Source organism: Scyliorhinus canicula, chromosome 3, assembly GCF_902713615.1.
Source record: "Scyliorhinus canicula chromosome 3, sScyCan1.1, whole genome shotgun sequence".
Taxonomy (NCBI): Eukaryota; Metazoa; Chordata; class Chondrichthyes; order Carcharhiniformes; family Scyliorhinidae; genus Scyliorhinus; species Scyliorhinus canicula.
In genome coordinates, this window is record NC_052148.1 from 157,179,436 (window position 1) to 157,199,180 (window position 19,745).

At 44.8% G+C, this 19,745-nt stretch overlaps 1 protein-coding gene across 1 annotated transcript in view; it reads right to left on the bottom strand.

Annotated features, from left to right (window-relative positions):
- haspin (histone H3 associated protein kinase) overlaps positions 1-19,745 on the bottom strand; it is a 79,572-nt gene that overhangs the window by 28,555 nt on the left and 31,272 nt on the right. Inside the window, exons 5-8 of the mRNA XM_038791549.1 lie at positions 19,067-19,178; positions 18,215-18,393; positions 15,228-15,434; positions 6,850-6,935 (exon numbers count right to left, since the gene is read on the bottom strand). Of these exons, the coding sequence (XP_038647477.1) occupies positions 6,850-6,935; positions 15,228-15,434; positions 18,215-18,393; positions 19,067-19,178 (584 nt within the window). The remainder of the gene's footprint in view (positions 1-6,849; positions 6,936-15,227; positions 15,435-18,214; positions 18,394-19,066; positions 19,179-19,745) is intronic.

A 19,745-nucleotide genomic window follows, 5' to 3' on the forward strand; every position in this document is an offset into this window, starting at 1 on the left:
TCCTTTAGTATAAACATCCGCTTCATGTTCACTCTATCTCGATCTTTCAGATTTCTGTAAGTTTCAATAAGATCCTCCCTCATCCTGCTCAACTCCATCAAGTACAGACCCAGAGTCCTCAACCGTTCCTCTTTTGACAATTTCTTCATTCTGGGGATCATGCTTGTGAACCACCTCTGGACCCTTTCCAAAGCTAGCACATCCCTCCTTATATACAGGGCCCAAAACTGCACACAATACTCCAAATGGGGTCTGATCAGAGCCTTATACAGCCTCAACAGTACATCCCTGCTCTTGTATTCTAGCCCTCTCAACATGAATGCTAACATTGCATTTGCCTTCCTAACTGCCGACTGAACCTGCATGTTAACCTTAAGAGAATCCTGAACTAGGACTAGTAAGTCCCTTTGTGCTTCTGATTTCCCATTTAGAAAATAGTCTATGCCTCTATTCTGCATAACTTTTCCACATTGTATTCAATCTGCCACTTCTTTGCCCACTCTCCTAACCTGTCCCGGTCCTTCGGCTTCCTCAACACAACCTCTACATATCTTTGTATCATCTTCAAACTTAGGAACAATGACCTCAGAACCTTCTTCCACATCATTAATGCAAGAATGGCAAATTTCAAATGATCACAACAATTTATACCATAGGGGAAAAGGGTTGGTTGGCAAGTCGACTGTGATTGGCCAAGGTGTTGCCGTGTAAAAAAAATAACAAGGAAGTATAGCCTTCCCAAAGTTCCCAGTTAATTCAGAAAAGGAACACTGCTTGAACATATTCCTTCCATTTAAAGGAGTACCTGCATACATAAGAACATAAGAACTAGGAGGAGTAGGCCACCTGGCCCCTCGAGCCTGCTCCGCCATTCAATTAGAACATGGCTGATCTTTTGTGGACTCAGCTCCACTTTCCGGCCCGAACACCATAACCCTTAATCCCTTTTTTCTTTAAAAAACTATCTATCTTTACCTTAAAAACATTTAATGAAGGAGCCTCAACTGCTTCACTGGGCAAGGAATTCCATAGGTTCACAACCCTTTGGGTGAAGAAGTTCCTCCTAAATTCAGTCCTAAATCTACTTCCCCTTATTTTGAGGCTATGCCCCCTAGTTCTGCTTTCACCTGCCAGTGGAAACAACCTGCCCGCATCTATCCTATCTATTCAATTCATAATTTTTAATGTTTCTATAAGATCCCCCCTCATCCTTCTAAATCCCAACGAGTACAGTCCCAGTCTACTCAACCTCTCCTTGTAATCCAACCCCTTCAGCTCTGGGATTAACCTCGTGAATCTCCTCTGCACACCCTCCAGTGCCAGTCCGTCCTTTCTCAAGTAAGGAGACCAAAACTGAACACAATACTCCAGGTGTGGCCTCACTAACACCGTATACAATTGCAGCATAACCTCCCTAGTCTTAAACTCCATCCCTCTAGCAATGAAGGACAAAATTCCATTTGCCTTCTTAATCACCTATTGCACCTGTAAACCCACTTTCTGTGACTCATGCACTAGCACACCCAGGTCTCTCTGCACAGCAGCATGCTTTAATATTTTATTGTTTAAATAATAATCCCATTTGCTGTTATTCCTACCAAAATGGATAACCTCACATTTGTCAACATTGTATTCCATTTGCCAGACCCTAGCCCATTCACTTAACCTAACCTATACGAACGGATATCACTTTAAAAAAAAACATTTTATTAGGGTATTTATAGTATTTATAATAACAATAACAGCAACATAAACATGGTAAATAAAACATTTCCATCCCTATCCCGTGCTTCACACCCCCAATAATGAAACAATAGCCTTAAACCCCCCCCCCCCCACCACCACTTCTAGATTTTTGTCTCTGCTGACATTTTAATTTCTTCCGAGAAAATCGACGAACGGTTGCCACCTCTAGATGAACTCCAACGTTGACCCTCTTGGGGCAAACTCTATTTTCTCAAGATGGAGAAGCCCAGCCATGTCACTAACCCAGGTCTCTAATTTCAGGGGCATCGAGTCCCTCCACATTAACAGTTTCCGTCTGCGGGCAACCAGGGAGGCAATGGCCAAACCGTCAGCCTCTCCCGACACTCCAAAGATCGCCACCTCTGGACTCGGCACCACCAGTGTTTTAAGTACCGTGGACATAGCCTTAGCAAAACCCTGCCAAACCCTCTTAAGCTTCGGGCATGCCCAAAACATGTGGAAATAATTTGCTGAGCCTTCTGTGCACCTCACACACCTGTCCTCTATCCCAAAGAACTTGCACATCCGGGTCAGTCATGTGTACCCGGTGAATGACCTTAAATTGTATCAGGTTAAGCCTGGCACATGATGAGGATGCGTTAACCCTGCTTAAGGCATCTGCCCACAGACCTGCCTCTATCTCTCCCTCTAACTCACCTTCCCACTTGCCCTTTAGTTCCTCTATCGGAGTTTCCTCCGCCTCCATAAGTACTTGATAGATATCTGATACCTTCCCCTCTCCCACCCATGTTCTGGACACTACGCTGTCCTGTATCCCCCCCGTGGTGGCAGGAGCGGGAAGGTCGGAACCTGCCTTCTCAAAAAATCTCATACCTGCAGATATCTAAACCCATTCCCTGCTGGCAATTCAAATTTCTCCTCTCAAGCCTTCAAGCCAGGGAAGCTTCCGTCTATGAATAGATCTCCCATCTTCACAATTCCTGCTCTCTTCCATCCCTGGAACCCTCCACCCAGTCTACCCAGAACAAACCGATGATTGTTGTATATCGGGGCCCAAACTGATGCTCCCTCCGTTTTCCTGTATTTCCTCCACTGCCCCCAGATTCTCAGAGCCGCTACTGCCACTGGGCCTGTGGAGTACCAGGCAGGCGAGAACGGAAGAGGAGCCGTTATTACTGCCCCCAAACTTGTGTTCCTACACGATGCCGCCTCTACCCGTTCCCACGCTGGACCCCCCCCCCCCCCCCCCCCTCCCGCCCTCTACCCACTTGCTTATCATGGCTATATTAGCCGCCCAGTAGTATTTACAAAATTCGGCAGCGCCAACCCACCCTCCCCCGACTGCACTCCAACAACACTTTCTTCACTCGCGGGGTTTTACCCGCCTACACGAAGCCTGAAACCACCTTACTCATCCAGCCCTCTCCAGTTCTTAGATCTTAACGCCATAGCCAATGGCTCTATGGCCAGAGCAAACAAAAGCGGGGAGAGGGGACACTCTTGCCTTGTCCCTCGATGTAATTTAAAATAGCCCGATATCAACCCATTCATGCGCACACTTGCCACTGGTGCCTGATAACAGCAACCACACCCAGTCAATGAAGCCCTGACCAAACCCAAACCTTCCTAACACCTCCCACAAGTAATTTCACTCCACCCGATCAAAAGCCTTCTCCGCATCCATCACAACACCACCTCCATTCCCCACCCCCGAGGTCTGTGGGCGGATGCCTTAAGCAGGGTTAACGCAGCCTCATCATGTGCCAGGCATAATAACTTTTAAGAGCATTCTAACATTGGCCGTGTTAGACTGACCCAGGAACTGCCTCATCCCCTCCACCCCAGCCGTATAATTTGCTGTAGAAATCCGTAAACACCTCATTCACCCCCACTGGGTCCAGGACCGCCTTCCCACCTCTGTTCTTACTCTCCCTATTTCCCTGGCCGCCTCCCTTTTCCTAAGCTGGTGCGCTAACATTCTGCTCTTCTTTTCTCCATACTCGTATACCTCTCCCCTTGCCTTCCTCAGCTGTCCCACCACCTTCCCTGTAGATAACAGCCCAAACTCCACCTGTAACTTCCGCCGCTTCTTCAGTCACTCCGCATCCAGGGCTTCCGAATATCTCCTATCCACTCAGAGTATCTCCCCAACCAACCGGTCCCTCTCTGCTCGTTCCACCTTTTCTCTATGGGCCCGTATCAAAATTAATTCCCCTCGAACCATTGCATTCAGAGCTTTCCACACCGTTGCTGCCACAACTTCCCCTGTATCATTAATTTCCAGATAATTCTGGATGGACTTGCTCACCCGCCCACAGACCGCCTCATCCGCTAATAGTCCCACATCCAACCTCCATAACGGGAGATGCCCTCTTTCCATACTGACCTGTAGATCAACCCAATGTGGGACATGATCCTACACCGCGATTGCCGAGTATTCAGTATCCACCTCCCCCGGCAGTAGAGACCTGCTCAGGATAAAACCGTCGATCCGAGAGTATATCTTGTGAACATGGGAGAAAAAACAAACTCAAACCTCCATGGGCCTACCCCCCCCTCCCCCATGTGCTCCATAAACCCCTTTAGTTCCTTCGCCGTGGTTGGTACCCTCCCTGTCCTAGATATTGACCGGTCCAATCCTGGATCAATGACTGTGTTGAAATCTCCCCCCATGATCAAATTATGCAACTCTAGGTCTGGGATCTTACCTAATCCCCGCCTCATAAATTCCACATCATCCCAGTTTGGAGCATATACGTTCACAAGTACCACCCGCATCCCCTCAAGCCTCCCACTCCCCATTATGCACCTGACCCCGTATCTGCCACGATTCTCCCTGCCTCAAATGCCACCTGTTTGTTAATCAGGATCGCAACCCCCATGGTCTTAGAGTCCAGCCCTGAATGGAATACCTGTCCAACCCACCCCTTCCTCAATCAGTCGGATCTACAACCTTTAGGTATGTCTCTTGTAACATTGCCACGTCCACCTTCAACCCCTTCAGATGCGCGAACACGTGAGCCTTCTTAACCGGCCCGTTTAATCCTCTGACGTTCCAAGTAATCAGCCCCCCGCCGACTATCCATTACCCTTCTTAGTCCAGCCTCTAGCTCGCCTCCTCGAGCCCACCCTCGGGCATCCACCGCCCTCGACCTCCCACTTGTGCCCTGGTAACAGTTCCTCCCCTGTCGGCAGAGCAGCCCCCCCCCCCCCCTCCCACTAGTAACAGCACCAAAAAAACAATCCCCCATATCGAATACATCACCTGCTCGCCCCCCACGGTGCTTCCGTGAGTTAGCTACCCTAGCAGCTCCCGCCCTTGGCGCCAGACATCCTATCTCCCCATTTCTCCCCCCCCCCCCCCCCCCCCCCCGGGCTTGGACATACATATTCAAAGCAACACAGTTCCCAGTAAACAAACAGTAGAAGAAATCCCACCACCTAGCTCCCAATAGAACAAGGTTAACTTTAGAAACAGAAAAGATAACCGCTTGTTACATAGAGCACCGTATATTCAGAACAGCATAAGTTATTTTCATCAAATCGCCACCACAGTGCCCTCCAAGGCTCAGTGTCTTTAGACCCCAGCTAGTCTTTTGTCCTTGATAAAATTCATTACTTCGTCTGGTGATTCAAAGTAAAGTTCTTGGTCCTCAAACGTGACCCAAAGATGTGCCAGATACAGCATCCTGAACTTTACCCCCTTCTTTTTGCCCTATTAAATCCGGCTCGCCTTTTGGCCAGATATGCGCCCAGGTCCTGGTAGATGCGCAACTCAGTTTTCCCACTTGCTGCTCTGTACCTGCTTGGCCCACCGCAAAATCTGCTCCTTGTCCAGGAACTGGTGCATTCACACCACCATCGCCCTCGGCGGTTCATTCGCTCGCGGCTTCCTCGCAAGTGCTCTATCCACTTCCAGGGGTCACGTAAACGCCCCATCCCCCATCGTTTCCAGCATACTTGCCACATATGCCCTCGCATCCAAACCCTCACTGCCCTCAGGGAGGCCGACGATCCTCAGATTTTGTCTCCTGGACCTGTTCTTCAAGTCCTCCAGCTTCTCCTGTAATCTTTTCTGGTGGTCCTGCATCAGCCCCACCTCAGCCTCCGGCACGGTTAAATATTCCTCGCGCTCGGACACCATTTCCTCCACCTTCTGAATCGCCCTTCGTGGGTTTCTAGCCCCTGCTCCACCCGATCAATCGATGCCTTAATCGAGTCCAGCATGTCTTTCTTTAGCTTGGTGAGGCACTCTTCAAAGAACTTCACCAGCTGTACCGTCGACCACTGTGCCACCTCCCCAGGGTCCTGCGTCTCCGCTATGCTTTCCTGCGCTGCCGGCTCTACCCGCGTCTTCCTTGCTTGACTATATTTCCTTACCCGGCCACTTCTAGTCCAGCTCTCCATACACTGATGGGGGATTGTTCCTCACTGTCTCACTCTGATTTATCCAGTGAAATTCCAGAAAAAACGGGGGAAAAAGGCCAGAAATTCCGTCAGAAGTGGGAGCTACCAAATGTGCGACCTACTCTTCCATGGCGGCCACCAGAAGTCCATGGATATCACTTCTAACAAGAGTAAATAAGTCATGTTTTGAGCTCAATTGATTATCTTAAATTGTTTGTTAGCGCAGCTATTGGCACACGGAGGATTGTTTAGCAAGCCATTTAATAACATTTATTAACAATTAAATTTAATAACAAATTCACATTCCAGATGGTGAGCAGGAGGGTGGGTCTGGATCACCTTAACATGCAGGTCAATATTCTCAGCAAACATGCTGATGAAGTATAAGCACTGCCTGTAATTGCTAGAATAAGAAACTTAGAAGCTGCACTAAGATGTTTAATCAGAATTTCTTTGGTGAAAGGAGTTTAAGTGAAAATGTACTTGAGGTAGGTACCTTTCCCTGTATTGATATTTTTAATTACTAAAACTAGTGTATGTGGCTAAAATAGTATAATTATTCAGTGACTTTTATTAAACAATACTAAAGTAGTGGGAACTTTACTCTGCATCTCTCCTGCAATATATTTAAGGGCACTGAAAAGCATTTAATCATCCAGTAATGTTTTTCATCATTTTTTTTAAAAAACAAGCTTGAATGTTTTTAAAGACCAATTTGAAAATATAAATACATACTTTGAAATTATTATTTCGGGAAGGATCTCTTCAAATTTTTTCTGTGGTTCATCATTCACAGGTTTCTCTCCTTCTATAGGGATTATCTGCAAGTCAATCACAGTTGAATTATTTGGGATACAAGTGCAAGAAAACACAACTTGCAGCTCTTGGATAACAAGTGAATCTGCTATAGAATCTTTCTGGGATCTGTTGCTACTTTAGCATGTGATAGATGGCAGCATATGGGAAGTGACAGACATGTACACTTATTAAGGTTTGATCACTCAATTAAAAATGCAGAATTCAAAACAATCCATCACTCAAATGCCAGTGCATAGTGCAGAAGGGGGTCATTCAGCCCATCAACTCTGCACCTATCCCAAGAACCCCATGCATTTGATCATGGCCAATCCACCAAATTTACACACCTTTAGACTGTGGGAGGAAACCCAAGACCCGGATGAAACCCATGCAGACATTGGGAGAACATGTAAACTCCACACAGTCACCCAAGGTCGGAATCAAATCCAGATCCCTGGCGATGTGAGGTAGCAGTGCTAATCACTGGCCACCCAAATCTTCCACTTAATACAATTATCTCCTCAGGTAAAAGTTGGCTAGATTATTGCAGTACTCGTTTTTGACATAAAATTACGTATTTTTGCTTCCTCTTGACTAACCAAGAGCTGGTTCTTAAACCTTGGCAAGGCGTTTGATAAGGTTCCCCATGGCCGGCTCATGAAGAAAGTAAGGAGGTGTGGGATAGAGGGAAATTTGGCCAATTGGATAAGTAACTGGTTATCACATAGAAGACAGAGGGTGGTGGTGGATGGAAAATTTTCAGACTGGAGACCAGTTACCAGCGGTGTACCACAGGGATCAGTGCTGGGTCCTCTGCTACTTGTGATTTTTATCAATGACTTGGAGGAGGGAGCTGAAGGGTGGGTCAGTATATTTGCTGATGACACCAACATTGGTGGAGTAGTGGAGGGCTGTTGTAGGCTGCAGAGACATTGATAGGATGCAGAGCTGGGCCGAAAAATGCCAGATGGAGTTTAACTCTGATAAATGCGAGGTAATTCATTTGGTCAAAAAAATTTGAATGCAGATTACAGGGTCAACGGCAGGGTTCGGAGGAATGTGGAGGAACAGAGAGATCTTGGGGTTCATGTCCACAGATCTCTGAAGGTTGCCACTCAAGTGGATAGAGCCGTGAAGAAGGCTTATAGTGCATTAGCATTTATTAACAGGGGGCTTAAGTTTAAGAACCGCGGGGTTATGCTGCAACTATACATGACCCTGGTGAGACCACATTTGGAATATTGTGTCACCTCATTATAGGAAGGATGTGGAAGCATTGGAAAGGGTGCAAAGGAGATTTACCAGGATACTGCCTGGTTTGCAGGATGTGTCTTATGAGGAAAGGTTGAGGGAGCTAGGGCTTTTCTCTTTGGAGCGGAGCAGGATGAGAGGCGACTTAATAGAGGTTTATAAGATAATGAGGGGCAGAGATAGAGTGGACGTTCAGAGACTATTTCCTCGGGTGGATGTAGCTGTTACAAGGGGGCATAACTATAAGATTCAGAGTGGGAGATATAGGAGGGGTGTCCGAGGTAGGTTCTTTACTCAAGAGTGGTTAGGGCGTGGAATGGACTGCCTGCTGTGATAGTGGAGTCGGACACTGTAGGAACTTTCAAGTGGTTATTGGATAGACACATGGAGCACACCAGAATGACAGGCAGTGGAATAGCTTAATCTTGGTTTTGGACAATGCTCGGCACAACATCGAGGGCCGAAGGGCCTGTTCTGTGCTGTACTGTTCTATGTTCTCTACTAATCTACTGCATCCCAAAAGATTTGTGCTTGGATTACAGTCAAAGACAAGTGGAAAATTATTGATTTTTTTTGTGCCAACTGCCTGCAGCCTGGACCCAGTGACTGGGTTTTCCTCAATGAGTGCTAATTAAAGAAGACTGTATTGAGTCATGGGGGGGGGGGAAGAATTATTCCTCTAAAGCTGTTGATTGTAATTGGGGTACATTAAAACTAACTTTAGGTAGCATGTTGGAGAATGTGGTAATAATTGCAGCTGATCTGGAGATAGTAGGATGGATTCGGTGGTCCCCAGCCGCATGTTTCACGGCTGCGTGCCTTCGCTGGCAGTGGATTCTCTACTCCCTTTGCTTGTCAATGTGATTTTCCATTGAAGCACTCGTGCTGCCTTTAAACCCTCAGGCGGCTGTGCGCTGCTGGCGGGAAAGAGAATCCCAACAACCAAAGAATTCCAGCCAGTGTTAAGTGGAAATAACAACATAGCTTAAAAGATTAAGCTGGTGAAGGTGTTCCAGACAAACAAATGCTTTGTTACAAATACATTAAACAGAGCATAATGGAATATAACTTTGCAATTAGAAATGTTAACGGAAAAATATATATATTAATAAAAGCGGTCATAGGTTAAACGCAGAGCATGGGGAGTGGGAAACAGGTAGGCAAAGGGTTAAATTGTCGAACCAGCCAGAAACCTTATCCCTGCACTCAGGATAATGTAATCATCTTACAAGATCTTATAATAATAATGGGGAACTCGCGTCAGGAGACTATGGCCCCAGTTGGTCTGCAAGGGACCCATTGTTCTACCCAGAGCAGGGAACACAAACCCATTAAAACCTCATCAAGACATCTCTACTGATCAGATCGTATTGTATGAAATGAATCGATGATGTCAAAGCTTATCTGTAATTATGAACGAACTTGAAATATATGCATGAATATCCTTGTAAGTTTCAGAACTGGTTTGTGCGAGCTGGGAACAGCAGCAGCTCCTGTTTCTCCTGTGTGCACAGTCATTTTTTCAAATAAGCGAAGTTTTGCCAACACCACGCGGTTGCAGACGGACTCTGAGCATTTCTTCCCTCCGACAGAAATATGCAGTTAGAATATGGGCATTATTGGCATTACATGTTTCCATGTGCTTGCACATTGTCTTCAAATGCAGTTCTAATTGTATAAGCAAATAAAACAGCCACTTCACACAAGGTATTGTCTCTCAAATGTCAATCAAATGAATAAGCAGTTCACCATGTCCCAGATTTTGCTGTCAAGGGGGAATCAACAATGCTTGCCACTGTGTTCAAACAAAAGCAGCCACCAAAGATCTAGCAATCTCTACAGCATGGGCCTCCCCTTTCCTAACATTAGTTTGAAGCTGGTGCCAAGTCAAGAACATCTCCAAGCATTTAGTTTCACCAAGTAGTGCAAGCGGATAAAGTATCCCCCTTAAAAACTTTTTAAAAAAGACATGGAATTATCAAAAATGAGGCATTTGACATTGTACAAATAAAAAATTTGTTTTTCAGTATCAGATTGAACAGAAGCAATTATACAATTAGCACAAAGTTAAAAGCCTTCATTTAAGAAGGGCTTTTACAGTAAGACTGTTAGCATACAAGCACAAGTTTTTGTCAATTCAATGATTTCTAATTGATTGCAGTCAGTGGGAACTTCAACACAGAGAATCGCTGAACCACTTACAGCAGTTAGTGGTTTTCAGAGTTTAACAATGGATGTGCAGACCCCCAAAGTTGCTGCCAGACTTTAGAAGAGTAATGATGGCAAATATTAATAGTTAAGCTGTCATTACTACTGCTACATCCTGGTCTAAAATTTTCAATCCCGCTGGTTGGCTGGGGCTTTGCAAGAATTCTCTTCTTCTAATTAAATTATGATATCTCAAACAACAACCCAAGTCATCAAAAAAGGCAGATCAGTTTAATGTCTCAATTAACGGAAGGCAGCTTCTACAATGCAGCACTCTTTCAGCATTCCATTGAAGCAACAGTTCAGGTGGTGTGCTTAAATCCAGCTTGAATGTGGATTGAAGCCTTAACCTTCTAATTCAAGTGATGAGTTTGCTTTCAAATAAAATGATCTGAGAGTAGATGAGCATTCCATAGATACCATGCAGGATGTACAAACATGTAAAAATAGATGGAGGAATGCAATTGGTTACAAAAGGCATCAAGAAGATGGATCGAATAGTTGCAGGAGACCTAACTGAAGCAAATAATAATTAATGATTGACATTGAGCACAGGTTCAAGCTAACAACTAGGTACAGAGCTAGGTTAGCCTAGTAAGAGAGGCTACAAGATATTATGATACAGTAATTATAGGAGGCAGTCAGTACCCAAAGGTGACCAAACTAGGCAGGGAAAAGGCCCACAGAATTTGAGAGGCAATCAGTGCCTTCTACTTATTGCAACAAATAGTGTGCAACAGTAAACAGATTATTTTAAACGTCATCCATACAGAAGGAAACTTCATTTGTCTGGAAGGCATTTCAGAAATTCAGGTGCAAATGCCAAATCTTCAACGTAAGCTCCCAATCAACAAAGTTCTTCCTCAGGAGCACAGTCAGGAAACAACCCCTTAAATTAATTCTCAATGTAGTATTCAGTAGTATGTTAAAACTGATTGGGATCCTAGAAGAAAAAGAGAATATTTAACCGTTAAATCTTGCATTATATTTGCATTTTGGGCAGCACGATAGCATTGTGGTTAGCACAATTGCTTCACAGCTCCAGGGTCCCAGGTTCGATTCCTGGGTCACTGTCTGTGCGGCGTCTGTATATTCTCCCAGTGTGTGCATGGGTTTCCTCCTGGAGCTCCGGTTTCCTCCCACAGTCCAAAGATGTGCAGGTTAGGTGGATTGGCCATGCTAAATTGCCCTTAGTGCCCAAAGTTGCCCTTAGTATTGGGTGGGGTTGCTGGGTTATGGGGATAGGGTGGAGGTGTGGACTTTGGGTAGGGTGCTCTTTCCAGGAGCCGATGCAGATTCGATGGGGCAAATGGCTTCCTTGTGCACTGTAAATTCTATGATTCTATGATATTAAAGACTAGAGTCAAAGGGAATACATGGCAAAAGATAAAGTGAGAAATTATTTGTAGCAGATAAAATGCTTGGCAGCATTATATAATGAATTCAGAAGGAGATTCCTAAATTAGTTAAGAATGGGTGGAGGATACACATTTACTTTCAGAATATGAGAAAGTGTACATTAAGCTTTTAAAGAAGATTGAGGCTCCCCAAATGATCAGGTTAGCTGACAGAAATGAAACTGGCTTGGGAAAAGTGGTGACTGGTGAAGTCCCAGATGATCCTTTCTGGCCTTCCTATTGATTACACTGTTCATTAATAATTCTTAACACATGTAACAGCAGCAAAATATAAAATACACACTCCATACAATCACAGTCCACAGTTTGTACAATTTTCCCCCTTTTTATCCCCCCCACCCCGCGACAAACAATTCCTCAAGTAACGTTATAACCAACCCCCACCCAACCCGAAACCCTCCGCTGACCCCCTCAATGCAAACTTAATCTTCTCCAATCGGAAAAGTTGTACAAATCCCCCAGCCAAGGGGTACTGGCATCACAAAGGAGTACTCCCGGTCTTTGAATGTGACCCAAAGTCTTGCCGGGTACAGCACCCCAAAACAAACCTTCCGTTGACACAACACAGCCTTGGCCCCGTTGAATACCGCACGTCTCTTCGCCAGCTCTGCAACAATGTTCTGATATATCCAGATACGATTCCCCTCCTATTCGCTGCCTTGCTTCGCCCTGGCCCACTTCAGAATCTTCTCCTTCTCCACAAACTTGTGCAACTGCACAATCACCACGCTGGCTCCCCCGCTCTCGGCTTCTGTCTCAAGGACCTGAGGGTCCGATCTACCTTGTCAAATACCTTCTTCTCCACCGGCCCGGCCAGCATCCTCGACACGTACTTTGTGGCGCTCGTTCCTTCCTTTGGCAGACCCACAATTTTCAAGTTCTGCCGCCTGGACCTGTTCTCCTGCTCCTCCATCTTCATCTGCAGCAACTTGCATAGATCCCCCAGGATTCCCACCTCCGCCTCCAAGGACACAATCCGATCGCTCTGGCAGGCAGCGCATTCTCCACCTCACATATAGTCGCCTCTTGCACCGTGAGCCATTTTTCCACCCAATCCACAGAGGTGCCCCCTCAATCGCCTTCAGCCAGTCATTGTGCATCTCCTTCCATTGCTGGCGAAATTCCTCCTTGAAAAAGCTATCAACTGCTCCACCCGAGTCTTACCCAACAATGGGAACTCTTCCCCCTCCGCCATTCTAAAAATTGTTGCTGCACCACAGGTCCCCTCTAATTCCTTAGCCAGGTCTTTAACTGTATTTTCAGTGCTCCCGCTTTTGATTCAGGCAGTGCTGAGCTTTTTTCTTTGGGTAGGTTATTGCTATATAAACTGCGGGCAGGTTAAACAAGCAGAGATGTCGGTCAGCATGAAAAGTTTCAGCAGGACAGCACGGTGGTGCAGTGGTTAGCACTGCTGCCTCACGGCACCGAGGTTCCAAGTTCAATCCCGGCTCTGGGTCACTGTCCGTCTGGAGTTTGCATATTCTCCCCGTGTTTGCATAGGTTTCACCCCCACAAGCCAAAGATGTGCAGGATAGGTGGATTGGCCACGATCAAGTGCCCCTTAAATTGGAAAAAATAAATTAGGTACTCTAAAATTTTTTTTAAAATGAAAAGTTGTTAGTAATGCCATTTTGACCTTAACAGATAGGTATACGGCCACTCTCTGGCCATGACAATATTCTGGCAAAAGTACTGAAGAATTATTCTCCAGAACTTGCCGCACCCCTCGCCAAGCTATTCCAGTAGAACTACAACACTAGTATCTACCTGAAAATGTGGAAAATTGCCCAGGTGTGTCCTGTACACAAGAAACAGGACAAATGCAACACAGTCAATTACCGCCCGACCCATCTACGTTCAGTTCTGCCAGGGTCACTCAGCTCCTAACCTCAGCCTTGACTCAAACATGGACAAAAGAGTTGAATGCCAGAGGCAAGTTGAGAGCGACTGCCTTTGACATCAAGGCAGCATTTGACCGAGTATGGCATCAAGGAGCACTAGCTATACTGGAGGGGCTGGTTTAGCTCACTGAGCTAAATCGCTGGCTTTTAAAGCAGACCAAGCAGGCCAGCAGCACGGTTCGATTCCCGTACCAGCCTCCCAGACAGGTGCCGGAATGTGGCAACTAGGGGCTTTTCACAGTAACTTCATTGAAGCCTACTCGTGACAATAAGCGTTTTTCATTTTATTTTTTTCATTTCATTCAATAGGAATCTCTGCTGGTTGGAGTCATACCTGGCACAAAGGAAGGTGGTTGTGATGGTTGGAGGTCAATTATCTCAGCTCCAGGACATCACTGCAGTCGTTCCTCAGGATAATGTCCGAGGCCCAACCATCTTCAGCTGCTTCATCAATAATCTCCCTTCCTCATAAGGTCAGAAGTGGGGATGTTTGCACAATGTTCAGCACCATTCACGACTCCTCAGATAAAGAAGCAGTCCATGTCTAAATGCAGCAAGACCTGGACAATATCCAGCTTTGGGCTGACAAGTGACAAGCTACATTCACGCCACAAGTGCCAGGCAATGACCATCTCTGACAAGAGAGGATCTAATCATTGCCCCTTGACATTCAATGGCAATACCATTGCTGAATCCCCCACAATCAACATCCTGGGGGTTACCATTGATTAGAAACTGAACTGGACAAACCATATTAATACTGTGGTTACCAGGGCAGATCAAAGGCCGGAATCCTACGATAAGTAACTCACCTCCCGACCCCCCAAAGCCTGTTCCCCATCTACAAGGCACAAGTCAGGAATGTAATGGAATACTCTCCACTTGGCTGGATGAGTGCAGCTCCAACAACATGCAAGAAGCTCGACACCATCCAGGACAAAGCAACCCGCTTAATTGCTCCTCTTTCCACAAACATTCAAACAAACGCTCCACCACCGCCAACAGTGGCAGCCGTGTGTTCCATCTACAAGATGCACTGCAGTAACTCAACAAGGTTCTTTAGACAACATCTCCCACGACCACTACCATCCAGTAGGACAAGAGCAGCAGATAGCTGGGAATCCCACCATCTGGAGGTTCCCCTCCAAATCACTCACCACCCTGACTTGGAAATATATCGTTGTTCCTTCATTGTCGCTGGAACAAAGTCCTAGAACCCCCTCCCTAACAGCACAGTGGGTGTACCTACACCTCAAGGACTGCAGAGGTTAAGGCAGCAGCTCACCACCACCTTCTGAAGGGCAACTAGGGATGGGCAATAAATGCTGGTTAAACCAACGACGCCCACATCCCATAAATGAATAAAAAAATATTACATTTTAAAAATATTTGGAAAAGGGAAATGTAAAAGGATTTTATGAAAGGGCAAGAGAATAGGACTAAATGAACCAGTACAAGTCTAATAGGCCAAATGGTCTTTCTTGTGTTGCAAAATGCAAGTTCAAATTCTCTACAATATTATCTCTCGGCGAATTACCTTGAAGACCACATATTGTCCATCATCATTTGTCGTCTGAAATACTTCCCCAAAGACTCCTTCTCCAATTTTCACACACTTTTTGAGTCTGGCTAATGGGATACATTCTTTAAAGGAAATGGGACCATTCTGACCACATTCATTGTACACTTTATCTTCATCTGAAGGTACAGGGAACACTGGTTGCAGGATTGATGACAATTTTTTCTGAAAGATAATTAAAGAAAGAAATAATTAGTATAATAATAATAAATAAACTGTTTACATACTTGTTACACATGTATGATTAATTACATGTCCTAATGCTCTGAAACTATAAACACATTCAATTTGGAACTTTACAAGTACTAATAGAACTGAAAGAAAATATTAAATAATTTAATGTGAATCATCAAAAATGCTCAGGACCATATTTATTTATTTTTTTAAAATGTTTTTATTCTCCTTTTTCACATTTTCATCCAAATTTACACCCACCAACAATCAATGGTAAGAATACAAGGTCAATCCCCTGACCAACAATTCCTCCCTCCCGCCAACCCCCAAACAACCATCAACATTTTAAATACAAACATCAAAGAAAAGGATTCAGGAATCCACCATCCACCCCTGCATAGCCACCAACAACATACATATACAGTCAAACCCCCATCCCCCAAAACCCAAACATCTGCCTCCACATCCACCTCCAACCCCGGCCAATCAGATACCCAGAATATCAAGCCTCACCTTCGGAATTGCCCTGAATACCTCAATCCAATACCCCTCCAACTTTGGACCAAAACATATGAACGTGGTTTGCGCACACCCCCACCCCCCATAATGTTCACAGACATCCTTTATCTCCTCAAAGATTCGTCTCACCCTTGCTTTTGTGACCTATATACCACCTTCAGCTGCATCAGCCCCAACCTTGCACACGATGTTGAGGCATTTACCCTACGGAGCACCTCACACCACAACACCTCCTCCATGCCCTCTCCCAACTCTTCTTCCCACTTTGCCTTAATCCCCTAAAGTGGTTCCTTCTCTTCTCCCAGAATCGACCCATAAATCACCGACACCACCCCGTTCTCCATTCCCCCTGCTGTCAGCACCTCTTCCAATAGTGCGGAGGCCGGTGCCACCGGAAAGCTCTGTATCTCCTTCTTAGTATAATCTCAGACCTGCATATACTCAAACATCTCCCCCTGCCCCAAAGCATATTTCGCTCCCAGCTCCTTCAATTCCGCAAAGCGCCCCCCCCCCCCCCTAAAAAAATCCTTTAATGCCCCGGCTCCCTTCTCCGAAAACTTCTATCCCACTTCCCTGGCTCAAATCTGTGATTCCCCCAAATCGGCATTTCCCTTGACCTCGCCCCCAGCCTAAGGTGCTGGGGCAACTGCCTCCAGATTTTCAACGTCGCTACTACTACCGACTCCCTGAGTATTTCCCCAGAGCCATCGAGAGTGGCACTGTTGCCACGCCCTCAGCCCCGACCCCCTACACAGACTCTCCTCCATTCTTCAAAAAAAAAATTTAACCCAATTAATTTTTTACAATTAAGTGGCAATTTAGTGTGGCCAATCCACCTAGCTTGCACATCTTTGGGTTGTGGGGCGAAACCCACGCAAACATGGGGAGAATGTGCAAACTCCACACAGACAGTGACCCAGAGCCGGGATCGAACCTGGGACCTCGGCGCTGTGAGGCTGCAGGGCTAACTCACTGCGCCACCGTGCTGCCCAGACTCTCCTCCATTCTAACCCGCTAGGAGTCCCCCCTCTCTAACCCAGCTCCTCACCTTCTCCGCATTTGTCGCCCAGTAATAATATAGTAAATGTGGAAGACCCAACCCCCCTAACATCCTCTCTGCAACAACACGTTCTTAATCCTAGCCATCTTCCTCCACCCCCCCCCCCCCCCCCACCCATATAAACGAGGTAATCATCTTTTCGACCTCCTTGAAAAATGCGGCAACACATTCATTTTAATTGCCTGTACCCGACCTGACAGCGACAGAGGAAGACCATCCCACCTTGCCAGATCCCCCCCCCCCCCCCCCCTCCCCCCCCCCATCATTTTGCAAAAAAAACTAATTTCTACTTCAGGCATTGAACTATTGTGGTGCAAGCAAAATTCATAGAATCAATAGAATTTACAGTGCAGAAGAAGGTCACTCAGCCCATCGAGTCTGCACCAGCTCCTGGAAAGATCACCCTACCCAAACTCACACCTCCAGCCCATCCCCGAAACCCAGTACCCCCACCTAGCCTTTTCAGACACTAAGGGCAATTTATCATGGCCAATCCATCTAACCTGCTCATCTTTGGACTGTGGAAAGACACCGGAGTACCCAGAGGAAACCCACGCAGACACTGGGAAAAAGTGCAGACTGCAGTGACCCATGCCGGGGATCAAACCTGGGACCCTGGAGCTGTGAAGCAACTGTGCTAACCACTGTGCTACCATGCTGACCATAGAATTATCTATAGATAACATTATTTTGGTCAACATGATCAACTTATTCAATCTGTTACTCTCTTTTCCCTATTCCAAAAAACCTCTGGCATGTCTGAATCCTGTTCCAACAATTACTTATTATCTAAACATCTGAAAAATAGATCAATTATATTGTCAATAATGATAAACAGGTCAGATCCAAAAGAGAACATTTTTCTTAATTAACTTGTGTTTTTCTCCACTGTTAAGCAGTTAAAAAGAATGCACTCATCTTGGATACTTTACACCATTTTACTGCTCCAGAACATTCTTTGTCTTTCATAAACATTAAAGTCTGTTCTTCTTAAAATGTTGGAATATAAAACTAAAATAGCTAGGTCATTATGACTGCACAAGTGATTTATAGCTCACTTGAGTGGACAAAATAATCAGTTTCATTGCAACGCTAGCAAGTTGAAAAATATGATTAAATGAAATGTTTATGCCAGGTTTTAACTTGTTGCAAAATTATCCAACTAGATATAATTTCACGCCAATATACCTACCGCAAAGGAACCTCTTAAACTTCTTATTCTACTGCTAGTTGGAGTTGGAGATAAATTTGCCATTGAAACCAACTTCTTCAGGCTTTGATCATTACAACTTTCTTTTCTTAAAAGGTATGATGTTTCGAGGGTATCTTTATCTGGCATGCTGCAATCAGATTTGAAAGGCGTAATGACAACTGGAAAGAAAGAGACAAATTTGCAAATTAACATTACATGCACTGGTGCTTCATGGCAAAGTTTACTTTATCTTCCAATGCAAGTCTTAAACCTTGATTGGGCATTTGATCTCAGTTCCGTATAAAGTAATGGTCAGCACTACAATTTCAGTGCAAGAGTTGAAAAACACTGCAGCCAAACTAAAAGTGTTGCTACAGTGAACAATCAGCTGACACATGGATGTGGAGTTAAAATAAATGCAGGCTTTTTTCACAGAAATTTTGGGAATGCTTGTGAATTAAATTCATTTCATTGAGTTAAAATGATATTTCAACATTGGAGAAAAATATAAGAAAAAGCCTCAGCTCAACATTTCATAATACAACACTGTTGGGAGGTACAACTGTTCCATATCCACATACACCAAAGGCTTTATTAAAATAGAACTCATATCACTCGTTTGGAGGCTCCACCTCCAAATAACAGTCCATAGTTCCACCAAATTAAGGTAAATCATAGGAGAACAGCAACAAGGAATACAGGGGCTGTTTAAAATTCCAGGTGAGGTCGTCACAGGTCACACATAGCCTACTTGGCTATATTATAAATAAAATATTTAACCTGGTTTGTTTTTAATGCACTGTTATTACAAAATTTGAATACTTTATAGCATAACCAAACTCAAGCAGTTACCTTTCTTTCTTTTATGAATTGAATGAGCTGCTTTGAACCTTGACCAATTACGTGAGCCCAAGGGGGTGGAAACTGATGAGGAATTCATAAATGTTGACTGCAGGGTTTTTATCTAGATGATACAAAAGAAAATCAGTTTTATTGCAGACTTGGTGTAAAGACAAGGCAACATATGTTTGGATTAGCTCACACACTGCAATTCAATAGATCATACTGCCGTGCATTTAAAAAAAAATCTACTTCCCTACTACATTCGTGTGTACACGAAACAATCAATGATGCCTCCACAATCCCTCATGTCCACTGCTTTCAAACAACTGTTTGCAGATAATAAACATCCTTCCACCCTTCTCTATATAGTGACATCATGAATGAAGGATGTTGATAGCTCTCTGTATTCACAATGCCACTAGAAAACCACACCCCAATCCCTGCATTAAAGGTTTCCCTTAAAATTTGTAAACAAGTGCTAATCTAGGAATTCTGAAATTTGGAGTCATAGCACCCAGAAATTTAATCCAGGAACTAAATTAAGGCCATGCAAATTTACACTATTTCAATTGGTTGTACCAAATGTATCAATTTTACAATCAACTCAATCTGCATACTGGAGGAAAATCCTAGCACCTTCAGTCAAACAAAGCAACAACATTCAAGAAACTCAACACAACACAGGACA